The following is a 14,028-nucleotide window of genomic DNA, read 5'->3' on the forward strand; positions in this document are numbered from 1 at the left end:
GCAGCTTGTACATTTCCAAGATCCACTACACTTCGTCTCCATTTTCTGACAAGGTCCAGTTTTATTTTCTAGGATTTACCTTTGCAATGTCAACTAACACAATTTCAATTCTCTCTTTTCAATTGATGAAGAAAGCTTGTCATGCTGTTTCTTTTTCCTCTTCATAAATAGTTCATCATCGTCGTCATCATCATCATCACCATCATCATCTGTGTTTTGTTTCCGCCTTCTATCACGTCTCATAGCTTTCTCTACAGATTTTCTCGGATGTTGACTTCCAGATTTCTTAGTATCTTTTCTTGGATTTCCCGTCCCAGGATTCTTATTGTCTTTCTCCTGACTGCTTTTTCCACCATTATCACTATTTTTATGAGTATTCTGTGCGTTAACATGGACTGGGTTACTCTCACAAGTCATTTCTGCACTTTGCTTCACTGTATTTTCAACAGTTTTAGAATCTACAGAGTTATCATTTTCACTTGTTGTCCTGTCCTTACCATTGACGGATCCAGAGGAACCTTTCTCTGTTCCCTTTTCATCATCAGAATCACTGTCCCTGACATTCTCGACTGACGTCTTCTCATCTGTGTTCTTTCTATCAGTCACATCCTCTCTGACATTTTCTGTTTCCGATTCTACTACTTTATCGACTTTCCTTTCATCTTTGTGTTTTCCTCTTTCCTGCAATGCCTTGTCTTTTTTCTTGCTTGGAGTCTCTGTACCATCTTCTTCCTCTCCATCTTCCATTGAACCATTATATGTCCCTCCATGCTCACATCTTTCATCTTCTTCTACCTGTCTGTCTTTGTTATCTTGCTTTGTATTACCAGTCACTGTTTCAAGATCTTTCACTTTTGAAAATAACTTTGTTTTGGACGTTTGCTTCCCTTTAGAATCTTTCTCTGCTCTATCTTTCATGGCTTTTTCTTTCTCCTTACAACTAACTGAAGTGTTTTTAGTGTCCTTTCCTGTGTTCACTTTATCACTTGGAGTTTTGTCTTGCATTTTCAACACATCAGTACCTGTATCTTGCTGATCAGATCTGCCAGCAGCCACACTTGAATCTGACTCAGCGTCTGTAGTTTTCATTTTTCCATTATGTTGCCTTTCAGTCCTTGGTCTCAGTTTTTCCTCAGCAAGGTTTTTATCACGACTCATTGTGGTTGATTCTGTCTGTCTATTTCTATCACTGACTGGCAATGATGTAGTTATTGTTTCTGATATTGTCTTTGGCATTTCAGTCTTAGCTTTCTCATTTCCAATTGTTTTTTCAGAATCACTTGGGTTCTTCTTGCTAGAGTCTGGTTTGACTGGATCTTTCTGACTGGTGTCCGGTGTGACTGGAATTCTTTCTGGGAGATTCTGATGTTAATGGAATCGTTGGCTTGAAATCTTTTGAAGCTGCATGGCTGGAGTCCGTCTCCGGAGCTGGAACTGCTTTCTTGGCAAGTTGTGAAGATCCTGAATTTGATTTCACATCGGCAGGGTTGTTTTTCCTCTTGAAAGACTGCAAAGCACTGTATGTTTCTTGATAGCAAAATTTCCGAAACACATGCTTAGGCTGGTTCCTGTGACGTTCATATCTCTGAAATATACAACAAAACAGGTTGTGTCAAACACAGTAAAAACAAATTTCTTTATCATAACAGAAGGACATTGAAGTATACAGTACCTTCCTATGAAATCTTTAACCTGTTCACCCCCAGTTCCCTGTAAACAGGTCCACACTCACCATTGATAACAATGGGTTTGAGCCAAACCATGGCGGTGAAAGGCTGAAAAGACTGAGCTATGCCTGACAAAATAGTTGTTGAATTGTAAATTACACAAGCTCACTGTCTTCTTGTCTTGTGATATTCTGTCCCATAACATGTACTCCTGAGTGTCAATAGCTGCTGACTCACTGCTCAGCTCTGACTCAACAAACACACTGATAATTTGATAGCAATATTGAGTTACTTTGCCTGAATACAATTCTAAAATTGCAATTCAAGTGACATTAGGTCAAAATTTCAATAAACAAATTAGGAATAACTTGACAAGAGAATGTAAGCCATGCAAGCAAAGATTTTGAGATGATTGATTATTAAAAATATACAAATTCAGAAATAAATACTCACGGTTTCATTTTGATGTGTTTCTTCACAGAGTAAACACAGCCAATGATTTCTATCACTAGAAACATATGATGTGTATTCCTCATGGTCCTAAAAAAAACAATGATTATGCAGTCAGTAATTATAGGCTAATCATTTTGGTTGTAAAGAAAGCCTTATTTCAATTTCTGTAGTGTAATGCTAATAACATATCAAACAAGTTACATGAGTGATAAACACTGGCGTAACCCCTACATACACTATACTGTACTTCATCAATCAATCTTTGCTTGAAACTTGATAACCCTCTTGAGGATTCAACTTAATAAAACACACAACAAACATGGGCAATACTTGCAAGAATAAATCTAAATGTGAACAGAGAACTTTTTCAAACTGGAAACATTTCAAAACTGTCATGACTGAATATGTGCAAACAATACCACGTTAAAAAGTCTCATGGGTTGAACAAGACACGATCCAGATGAATTGAAGTGTTATTAACTGAACTTGACAATGGTAGAGTTGCACTGACCTTTATGGCATTCACAATATGTTTGTTTTCTGACTTCTCTAGAGCTTCAACGATCTTCACAATGACCTCCAACATGTGATAAATCCCAGAATGCTGAGGGGCATAGGAACTGCAGTGCTCCTCAAGGTCCTGTAAAAAACATAGAAAGTTGTTACCTTGTATTACCAAACATTAATAACTCAAAACTGAATATATCTCAATTATTCTAAATTACACCCTAAACCTTTTCATGTACAATACTAGTTAACATTGGGAGATTTGAGGTTCATTATGCAACTGAAATCATCTTATTCCACAAATATTCTGCATGAATATGACGTTCAACTATACAAATGTACAAATTACAGCACATGTCAACCCTTTTTATTGTGCATACCAGTAGCTTCCCATGGGAATATTATTCTTAGAATTCTATGGGTATACAAGTGTTTTCTGTTTTGTATTGAAAATATAATTGTCTCCAATTTCTTTGCAAAATATGTGATGTGTCAGATTTAGAGCATGCCAAAATAGTTTCATCAAACATGAAAATTTGTTTGGTTCAAAGTGGATGACCACTTAGCCTCCTGTCAAATGGCAATATTGTGTCCAGCCATCATCCAATAAATTCCCATGGTATGTCCTATGGAATATTCAGGATCCATACACTGATAGTCACTTGAAAGTCAAAGACTATTTGAGGCTAGATATCATTTGTACAATATATCATTGTTAATTATCATTTTACAGAAAATTTCTATGCTATCAAGACTGACCATATTTGTCATTATTTGAAAACTGTGGGTGGATTATCAATCTTCCAGGACTTTCCAGGAGTGTACAGACCCCAATACTTCTTAAAAGTTATAATATTGGCTGTTTCAGAGCTTTGGAACAGACAATAGACAATTTATGTGTTTCATAGAAGGGGATGCTATTGTCATAGATCTCATGGAGCAAATAGCCTACTGAAAAGCATCTTGTTGTGGTACCTAAGCTATGTAGCAGCTTACCTGCTTGTTTGAGTGTTTTGTCTCACACAGTGAACAGTACAGCTTTTCACTCTCATTCTCACCAGACTTCATTTTGTCTCTTATTACACCCTGAAAAAAGGGAAACAATCCACATTTAATACAATACTATTTTAGTAAGCTCCATCGGACTATTAAAAATAAGCCAATCAGGCAATGGTAACCTACGAGTTGAAATCAAAGTCAAGTTATAATCTTAGTCTTTGTGAATTAGAAAGGACTTTATGCTTGAACAGCATTATCAATGCTTCTGCAAAGTCCAACTGCTTCTTGCAGTATCTTCATGCTAGGAAGAAAGCAGAGAGACCACAAAGCTAGATTTAGAAAACATTTTGTTGCTAATCCTTGTGTATGTTGTTCAACTATCACCATATCGTCTTTTTTTTTCAAGTTTGCTTGGAAAACTTACGTGTAAGAAAATGACTGTTTTCCATGGCAGAAAATGTTAAATATCTGTAGGATTACATGTGTGCACTGAACAGTTCTGAAGAAAAAATCATCTTCTGCCTGTCCTTGAAGCTGTTAGAATACTGTTAAAAACAAACTCTCAGATGAAAGTAATGGTGGCATTTCCGAACTTGTCAGATGCAGACTTTCACTCAATACAACTCAAAGATGTATGAACTACATACCGCTAGTTTCATTGCACTTTGATTTTTCTCCTTGGATAAATCAGCGATAAGATTCTTCAATTTGGCAACTCTTCTCAGATAACCCAGTGCATGGTGGTGTGATTTACTTGCTAAATGCTGGGCTCTTTGCTGTCAATTTAAAAACAAAAAATTGTAAGCATTCAGTTTTACATTACAATGACATTCAATATATATTTAGCTATGATCTGACAACCAGACCTCACTCTTTGGAACTAACTAATGGAATCATGTGGGTTACAATCAAAAGAGTTGAAATGTTCCGTTGAAAACTGCAAAAAAATACCTCATCCCATTAATATTCCTGTTTTCCATCAGGAAGAAGGCAATATTACATGAATTGATTTCAAAATAGTGACATATACTCAGTTAAAGAAGGAATTAATACACTAAAAATCTAGACTACAGTAATGTAAACAGCTTTGCTAATTCCACAGCAATGTTACACTGACCTGCAATACACTACATGTTGTCTGATTCATTGAATGAAATCGTTGAAATATCACCAAATGTATAAAATTGCAACTGCATACATGTCTTAGTGTAATGTGGGACGCCTTCAAGGAGTTTTGTTCTTACTGTGAACACAACATTTACTTTTTGAGACTTCTATATACAACAGCGCCCTCTACATCACTATACAGTACATGATAACCCACTTCAAAGTTGTACGTTACTGTAGTTATTCACTGAAGTTTAATTTCATTATTTTCACTGCTGGCTAAAATCCTTTAAATTAAATCCCTATATTATGCCACTAAAAATATTAAGTAGCAATATATTCTATTGTTTAAGTGACATATCATTGAATTTAAAACCAAATGAAAATGACTCAAACGTCGCATTGTAAAATTTAATACAGCAAGACCAAAAATCAAAGTACAATGTGAAGGAACAGAGTCGATCATGCTTTTAGCATCATGAATTAAAAATGTATTGTGTCAAGTTCACTACCAAATGACAAATTCATTGTTGTTTCATGTTACTAATACTTACAATTGTTGGATCCACAGACAGCATACAAATCAAGCAATAAAATCCTCCATGGTTGACTGCAGAGACCTGTAGCTTTAGTCTTTCTTGAACGGAGTAAGTCTGAAAACATCATGATACAAACCAGTCAAGAATAATTGTAAATAGGATGGAAGACAACACTTACTGTGTACAGAACATGCTGAAATTCTTACATGTTCAACACTTTACATTGGTTTCTGGACAAACGGCCAACATATTTTTCAATCTTTAGGACAAAGCATTAGCTATATTTTCACCAGCGGAAACAATAGAAACAGTGAAGCGGGTAATTGATAAGGAAAGACAATATGACAGTAACAAACCCTGGAATTAAAATGTTTATTCCCTTTGACAATTTGATGGTGACTATCATGGCCATAAATTATGAGTAATTGAGTCTGGTCTAATATTCAATTTTACATTTCACATTTCAACATGAAGGGATTATTATCACTAGTATATATCTGATCTATCATGGTTGTTTTATAGTATGCGGCAAATTATTCAAATGGTTGGCATCTGCATTTGAAATCACAGACTTACCCTGACTTGTACTCATTTAGGCAAAGATAAATTAGAGCCAAATTTATATCAAGTGTCATAGCACCTTCTGGTTCTTTATATCAATCAGCATATACAGACTACACTGTACATGTCCTGGGGCATAGCGCCCTCAACAGGCAAGCACACCAAACATTACAACGTATGCTACAAATGACAATCCAAGGTATCCACAATCACAGTTTTCTTCACAATGACTTAATATGCCACATTCAATAATCTTGTCCTTAAAAACCTTGATTGCTCTGTTAATGAAGCTGTGAATTTTATAAAACAAAGACACAATAAAACAATGCCTCTGATAACTTCTGGTTTGCACTAAAGGAACTCGGCATAATTTACTGGCCAAGCATTCAAGATATATGTTCAATCATTAATTGTTACCAAGAATTATTTATTTTATATGGCAGCAATAAATGATTTGTTGTATGGCAGCAATACACTGGCTACAAATCAGTGAAATCCGATGTCACATGTCAATCAGTGTCAAAGCAGTTATATCAAGCATTCACTGGAAAAGATGTACTTAGAATTTTGAGCTCCATGTTTGCAAATCTATCTGTTTGACTTCTTCATAGTACAGCACTAAAAAATCACACAGCAACAAACACGGCCTTGAAAATGTGCTAACATTAATTCCCTGCATGCTCAAATAATAGAATTTTTTAAAAGAATACCTTCATTTCATGTTTGGCTTTACTGCTGTGTCCGTGGTTGCCATGGATACCATCCAACGTGATACCTGTCTCTTTCATCATCCTTATTCGTTTATCTTTATGTTCAGCAGTCACAAAGTGATGTGACAGGTTCTGTGTAAAGACAAGTATAAGTTATGTTCAGCAGTCACAAAGTGATGTGACAGGTTCTGTGTAAAGACAAGTATAAGTTATGTTTAGCGGTAACAAAGTGATGTGACAGGTTCTGTGTAAAGACAAGTATAAGTTATGTTCAGCAGTCACAAAGTGATGTGACAGGTTCTGTGTAAAGACAAGTATAAGTTATGTTCAGCAGTCACAAAGTGATGTGACAGGTTCTGTGTAAAGACAAGTATAAGTTATGTTTAGCGGTAACAAAGTGATGTGACAGGTTCTGTGTAAAGACAAGTATAAGTTATGTTCAGCAGTCACAAAGTGATGTGACAGGTTCTGTGTAAAGGTCAGTATAAGTTATGCTCAGATCTGTGTACCATGCAGTACATACTCTGAAGAGTTTGTTGGTATGGAACAAGAGAACATTTGGTGTCTGCTTTGAAAGTCTAGAGTAGTTGTTTATGGCAAAATGTATAATGTTTTTATTTATTTCTTTGCAAAGTGGTTTCCTATTGGCTCTGGCTTGAATCAAGAACAACATCTTCATCGATATCTGGACTATTAATATGATTTATATCAGAATTTGCCAATTATCTCTTCTTCATAACGTGGGTATATTTGATGTAACTACATTGTAAAACTAATGTAAACTGTACATATCCAAAATCACATGATATATGAGATTCCAAACACAATACGTAATTTTAACATCAGTTTGAATAAATGCAACCACAATATGGGCAAACAAACTCAATTTATTCAAACCTAGCCAGTACAAGGGAAGTGCTGTTTCCTATTCCATTTTCTGGAGGGTCTATGTTGAAATTAAAGTATTTTATAATACTGTCTTTGAACAACACTGTCTTTCAGGTATAATGAACACTTTTATCATTATACAGACAAATATAGTCCAACCCATAACAATCCATTTTATAAAGCAAATTTTCTTGACTAATGTTTGGGACATCCCTGAACACAGTCTATGGTTGTACAGTTTCTAATACTCAAGTTCACAAAGCATATGTCACTGAAATTAACCATGGGGATCAAATAAATACATCATTTAGCATGACGTTTGATTAAATGATATAAACTTAGTATAAACCATAAATATGATGGATGGAATCACATTTTCACTGACTAGCCAAATAATTAAATTCACAAATAAAATTTAGACAGGCATTCAGTACCAGTATTAACCAGCCTGACTTTGAAATATTTCAGTAGACTGTCATTGGCTATCAGATACCAGATAGTATTAGCTGTATAGCAAAATTAAAAGTAAATACTCATTATTTCTGATCACTGGACCATTTCAACACACATTACCTTAAATTCATCAAATCTCACTTCACAGATACAACACGTCCACTTCATTGTATGATCATTCAAGTAGCCTTCCACAATAACCCTATCCCTTCTTGTAATCTGCAAATATTGAAATGACAGACAGAAAGACCAATCATCAATAATTAAAGCAGTAGTATTCATAAAAAGAACAATGTTGATTGTTAAATATTTCAAAATCAGCTTATCATGGGGAAAATATAAATTTAAATCAAGGTTATTGAGGAGAACAGTTTTTAAGGTAAGATCAAAGGAATAATACTAGAGTGGCCCCATCACCTGGCTTTTCTCAGCAGCTGAGTTACTGGCTTGCCTAACGACTGGTGTACCTTGCAAACTCCTTCTAGTGTTATAAGTGGCCTGGCCGTTTGTTGGCATAAGCATATACATAAGCAAATGATTGACAAGGACTTCAGACTTACAAAGCGATCATTTATCACAAGATATAACATTTATTTATAAGGTAACACATTGTCAAATAACAGTAGTTGTGATCCTGCCTTTGTAAAAGACAATAAATATTGCTATGCAATCATGGGTATAAGACCAGATATCCCAAGTTGTGCCATTGAATATTGTACTCTACGTGTTTTCCTTCTAGGTATTTGGACATTGTGAGTGATACTACATAATATTTGAACTCACCATCCTCTGATCATAAGATAACTACTAAAGTCACTGAACTGTTGTGTCTTTCCCCATAGTAAGTGAAACCAATATTCCACAACTCTAAACTACTCTCGTTTATATGATATCCTGGTCATGACAATGCAGTGGTAACTAGGAAAACTTACCGGAATTTTTTTGCCAATCTTCTTATAATTGTATTTCATGTGATGTCCTCTGCTCATGCAGTGATCTTTGAATCCCTATCAAAACAAAGCGTAAAATTTTACTTTTTAACATCTCGATGATTCCTGAGAATGCAAATTCCACAAATTTATCACTCAACAGAAAAGCGTGGTAGTTTATGGACCTGATATTGTAGAATCGTAATTTCTGAGGTGATGAAAATAAACTAGGAGAGTTTCATCTTCAAAAAACAAGTCATCGTTGATGACACAGTCCCCACTTGTTAATGGGTACTTTGATTACAGGTCCTCAGAGAGGATAGAGGCCTCTTCATTAGGTCTGTGATAAAAATACTTTTGAATAAATTCGCTTGATACATGTCTGAGCTGTAATTCAGGACATGAAAGAATTGTAATAAAATGGCCACATGGCGGCCTTATTGGATCCTATCACAGAACAAATCTATGTGCATATGTATGACAGACATCCAGCTCTATGGGTTTGCTCAGAATTAGATATATGCATAATTAATTAGGTACAGTATGAAGCATCATAAGGTCTCCCATCATACCATATATGAAGGGTGTACCACTTGTGGTTACTGAGTTATGGACAAATATGTATATTTGAGGTCAAAGGTCATCGAGGTCATGTGACATTTTGTCACAATAATTTTATTGCTAAGTTATCCCAATATACAAAAATCAAACCTCTAGCTCTATTGACTCGCTCAAAATTAGATATGCACATAACTAATGAGGTACAATATGTGGCGTCATAAGGTGTCCCATCATACCATATATGAAGGGTGTAGCACTTGTGGTTACTGAGTTATGGACAAATATGTATATTTGAGGTCAAAGGTCACCGAGGTCACATGACATTTTGTCAAAAACATTGTATTGCTAAGTTATCCCTATATACCAAAAAATCAGACCTCTAGCTCTATTGGCTTGCTCAAAATTAGATATGCACATAATTAATGATGTACAATATGTGGCATCATAAAGTGTCCCATCATACCATACATGAAGGGTGTAGCACTTGTGGTTACTGAGTTATGGACAAATATGTATATTTGAGGTCAAAGGTCACCAAGGTCACATGACATTTGGTCAAAAAAATTGTAGTGCTAAGTTATCCCTATATACCAAAAATCAGACCTCTAGCTCTATTGGCTTGCTCAAAATTAGATATGCGCATAATTGATGAGGTACAATATGTGGCGTCATAAGCTGTCCCATCATACCATATATGAAGGGTGTAGCACTTGTGGTTACTGAGTTATGGACAAATATGTATATTTGAGGTCAAAGGTCACCAAGGTCACATGACATTTTGTCAAAAAAATTGTAGTGCTAAGTTATCCCTATATACCAAAAATCAGACCTCTAGCTCTATTGGCTTGCTCAAAATTAGATATGCACATAATTAATGATGTACAATATGTGGCATCATAAAGTGTCCCATCATACCATACATGAAGGGTGTAGCACTTGTGGTTACTGAGTTATGGACAAATATGTATATTTGAGGTCAAAGGTCACCGAGGTCACGTGACATTTTGTCAAAAAAATTTTATTGCTAAGTTATCCCTACATACCAAAAATCAGACCTCTAGCTCTATTGGCTTGCTCAAAATTAGATATGTGCATAATTAATGAGGTACAATATGTGGCGTCATAAGCTGTGCCATTATGAAGGGTGTACCGCTTGTGGTTCCTGAGTTATGGACAAATATGTAATATTTGAGGTCAAAGGTCACCGAGGTCACGTGACATTTTGTCAAAATATCTGAGATATCTGCGTGAAAGGATGGACTCACGGATGGACTCATGGACGGACATGACCCAATCTATTAGCAATATGAATACGATGAGAAACTAAATTTTTATTTTTCTCGGCCTTATACATGGGAGTCTATGGACTGCCTTATACATGGGAGTCTATGGACTGCCTTATACATGGGAGTCTATGGACTGCCTTATACATGGGAGTCTATGGACTGCCTTATACATGGGAGTCTATGGACTGCCTTATACATGGGAGTCTATGGACACTGCCTTATACATGGGAGTCTATGGAGGTGAAAACTAAAAAGTCCTCTAACACGGCCAAATTTGATCGCATTGTGAAACAAATCGATGTGCATCTGTATGGGGTAGGGTACTATCCTTGTGCAAAGTTTGAAAGAAATTGACCTGGGCATCTCTGAGATATCTGCGTGAACGGACGGACGCACGGACGGACGCACACACGCACGCACGGACGCACGCACGGACATGACCAAACCTATAAGTCCCCCCGGACGGTGTCCGTGGGGACTAACAACCACAATAACTCTTCTCTTACTTAATTTTAACTCTTTAATTTCAACATACAAATTATGGTATCACTATGGAACATAGCTGAGCATGGTCCATGACTTAGACATACAATATCACTGGTCTATGACTTGTACAATATCACTGGTTTATGACTTGTACAATATCACTGGTCCATGACTTGTACAATATCACTATTGTTCAGGTACATATCACAGAGATTTGTCATGAACCTGAGAACTCAGTCTTCAAAGACAGCAGCAACTGGTTACCACATTGACATCAATAAACACGTCAAACACACACAGCCACAAACAGAGAAGTAGGGCCTACTACACAAATGCATAAAACAGCTCTTAAGTGAAAGGTAAGATGAGATAGACCTCTTAAACACGGCAGCCACTGTGCAAGGTACACACACCTAACAATCCCTCATTTCACACCACCCTGTGACTATTGTGTGTTATGTACATTGATATGCCCAGAATGCTCTAACCTATTGACCCTACACAGCAAGCTACGCTACACAGTGTATATGCAAGTATTGTGTAGCTAGCTTGGTTATGAAATGTACGCTGCATGGCAGGCACTTTTCACAAGATCATCACCATCAAATGATTCTTTGATACCAGAATATATCAGCTCACAGAGGACAAATCATGTCCAGTACATGTACAAGGGGCAAAAGACGAAACTACACGGCAAAGCTAACCACATGATGTGAGAGTCTAAGTTAATGTTTACCATCACTTCAATAGGGTTATTTAACGAGGTACTGACCAGTCCTGTAAATTACAACATAGCCACTATTCTCCAAACTAGTTTGGCACACACTGAACACATCAACAGGTTTCAACCTTGTGCTTTCCCCGATCATAATTCACATCAGCTTTTGGTCCGTGATTGTCCAAACATGTTTGTCGCTGGTTGCTATTAACACAAATGGACACTGGTATTTTTCTGAGATGACCCGTCTTGGAATAGGTCACTGGTCTGTGACGCCCACAGTATTCAGAGATAGTGTCCCACAGGCATGTCACTCCGTGAGTTGTTTATTAACTCAAATGTCATGTCTGCCGAGAAGCTGAGCTGCTTACTATCTACACATAAGTTTCTCAAAGATGAAACAGAATGCTGCTGGATGCAGAGGATAATTCATGGAATACGGATGATTTTACGACTAAACAATAGTAAATGAACACTTAGTACAAGCTGCATATAGCACAAGGGAATGTATGGGGTAAGGTCTATTGTAGATCTGTATTAGACACCACTAGATACATACCTTTAAAGTACCAAAAGGACGTCCACACACTTGACAATAGTAAGTTTCCTTCTTCTTCGGACTCTGCATATCTTTACTGATATTCCACGGCTGTGAGGTTCTCTCTGTATCTCTTTTAGTCAACTGTCCACTGTCCCTGTCACCTCTTTCTGATATACTCTCTCCAGATGCACTGTGACTTCGTCTCCGTGCAGCTCTCTCTAGATCATTACCATGGGGTTTCTGTCTCTCTCTCTGTTTGTCACAGTCTCTGACAGGTGACTTCTCTGATATTCTCCCAGGTTTTATAGTCTGCCCTCTATCGCCATAACCACCTGGCGATCTGTCTCGATATTTTTTCCTTTGCACATCATTGCTTCTGCTATCTGGATCCAATAGGTCTGAGTCCTGAAAAAATACAAACAAAGAAAACCATTGTATACATCTATACAGGTCTGTAAACATTGATCTCTCCTCAATTAACTGGGGGTAATATTCTCAGATGACAAGCAGCATGCACTAGGAATGATATCACTGAGTACAAGGTTTACGCACATGTGGTGTACAAATTTACACACTGATCTACAGAAGCAATACACAGACTGTTCCAAAGTCAATCTGTCAGGTCCCTTACAAAAAACAAGCAATTCCAAGAAACAGTATCCTTCCTGATGGTATATGATTGATGCATAGAAAGGTGTGTCATAATATTCTTTGACTAATTCATACAGCAAACTCCATTCGAATGATACACTGTAAAACCAGATAACACAGTGTACTCTGGAATTACGGTGACCTTTGACATGTGTACAATTGTGTCAGCTTATAAATTAGTATTGGCTGTACTGGTAAACGCCTAGAATGACCTAGGCTACAGTGTAGGTGTGGACAGATTTATCATACTGAGGTACAATGTGCTAGAGTAGGGATCATGATAAGCATGTTGACCACGCCAAAAGGTTAGCATCAGATTGTTCACAGCAATGCCCTGTTGTATTCTGCTGAGGGCTAGATTTCCAAACCTGCTGTGATAAAGTTACACTGCAACACATTGTTGGTTCAGAATCTTTGTGAAAATTGTCAGGGCTACGCCAGCATACATGCAAGCATAGTTTAGTGTGCAGTTAGCAGGTAAACCAATGAAGAATGTTCCTATATCTGGCTTCTTTTGACTTGAAGTTGATAGCGCCATCAGTGGTGGACATACATGTATGGGTAATCAGTATCCTACTTTATTATAATGATCACCATGATTTAATGATCACCATGATATTATGATCACCATAATATTATAATGATCACCATGATTTTTCACATGTGAAATAATTAACACAACAATTAAAACTTCATTTACCACATTTATACATGTACATTGTATCTACCCATAGTTTTTATTCTTAAATATCTTCCACTATTAAAATTTTCAGGAATGCTGACCCGTAAAGCAAATGAAAGAGTTATGTATGGATTTCTGAATGCAATATTTAAATATACATACATGTACATGTACTGTATGTAGCTGAAATCAGGTAGGAAGTTAATTGCAGTTATAGTCAGCCTCATCATTATTTCAGTGTCACTCTTTCTGTTACAAGATTCTATGGACAGCTAGAGTTTGAAATAAAG

At 36.6% G+C, this 14,028-nt stretch overlaps 2 protein-coding genes across 2 annotated transcripts in view; both read right to left on the reverse strand.

Moving 5' to 3' along the window:
* The window catches only part of LOC139151784 (uncharacterized), a 16,655-nt gene continuing 2,627 nt past the window's right edge, over positions 1 to 14,028 (reverse strand). The window contains exons 2-11 of the mRNA XM_070724771.1: positions 12,424 to 12,810; positions 8,817 to 8,891; positions 8,005 to 8,103; positions 6,544 to 6,675; positions 5,288 to 5,386; positions 4,274 to 4,402; positions 3,624 to 3,713; positions 2,632 to 2,760; positions 2,121 to 2,207; positions 1 to 1,585 (exon numbers count right to left, since the gene is read on the reverse strand). Coding sequence (XP_070580872.1) covers positions 1,295 to 1,585; positions 2,121 to 2,207; positions 2,632 to 2,760; positions 3,624 to 3,713; positions 4,274 to 4,402; positions 5,288 to 5,386; positions 6,544 to 6,675; positions 8,005 to 8,103; positions 8,817 to 8,891; positions 12,424 to 12,810 — 1,518 coding nt within the window. The 3' untranslated portion in view covers positions 1 to 1,294. The remainder of the gene's footprint in view (positions 1,586 to 2,120; positions 2,208 to 2,631; positions 2,761 to 3,623; positions 3,714 to 4,273; positions 4,403 to 5,287; positions 5,387 to 6,543; positions 6,676 to 8,004; positions 8,104 to 8,816; positions 8,892 to 12,423; positions 12,811 to 14,028) is intronic.
* LOC139123818 (cylicin-2-like) lies at positions 94 to 1,158 on the reverse strand. Its single transcript, XM_070689973.1, has one exon. It carries the CDS (start codon positions 1,156 to 1,158, stop codon positions 94 to 96), a length of 1,065 nt encoding a protein of 354 aa, XP_070546074.1.

The sequence above is a fragment of the Ptychodera flava genome, chromosome 2, assembly GCF_041260155.1.
Source record: "Ptychodera flava strain L36383 chromosome 2, AS_Pfla_20210202, whole genome shotgun sequence".
In the NCBI taxonomy this organism is placed as follows: domain Eukaryota; kingdom Metazoa; phylum Hemichordata; class Enteropneusta; family Ptychoderidae; genus Ptychodera; species Ptychodera flava.

What these genes read in the sequence shown, in the direction of transcription:
- LOC139123818 (XM_070689973.1), bottom strand. Translation starts at nt 1,158, where the DNA reads ATGAGTCGTGATAAAAACCTTGCTGAGGAAAAACTGAGACCAAGGACT.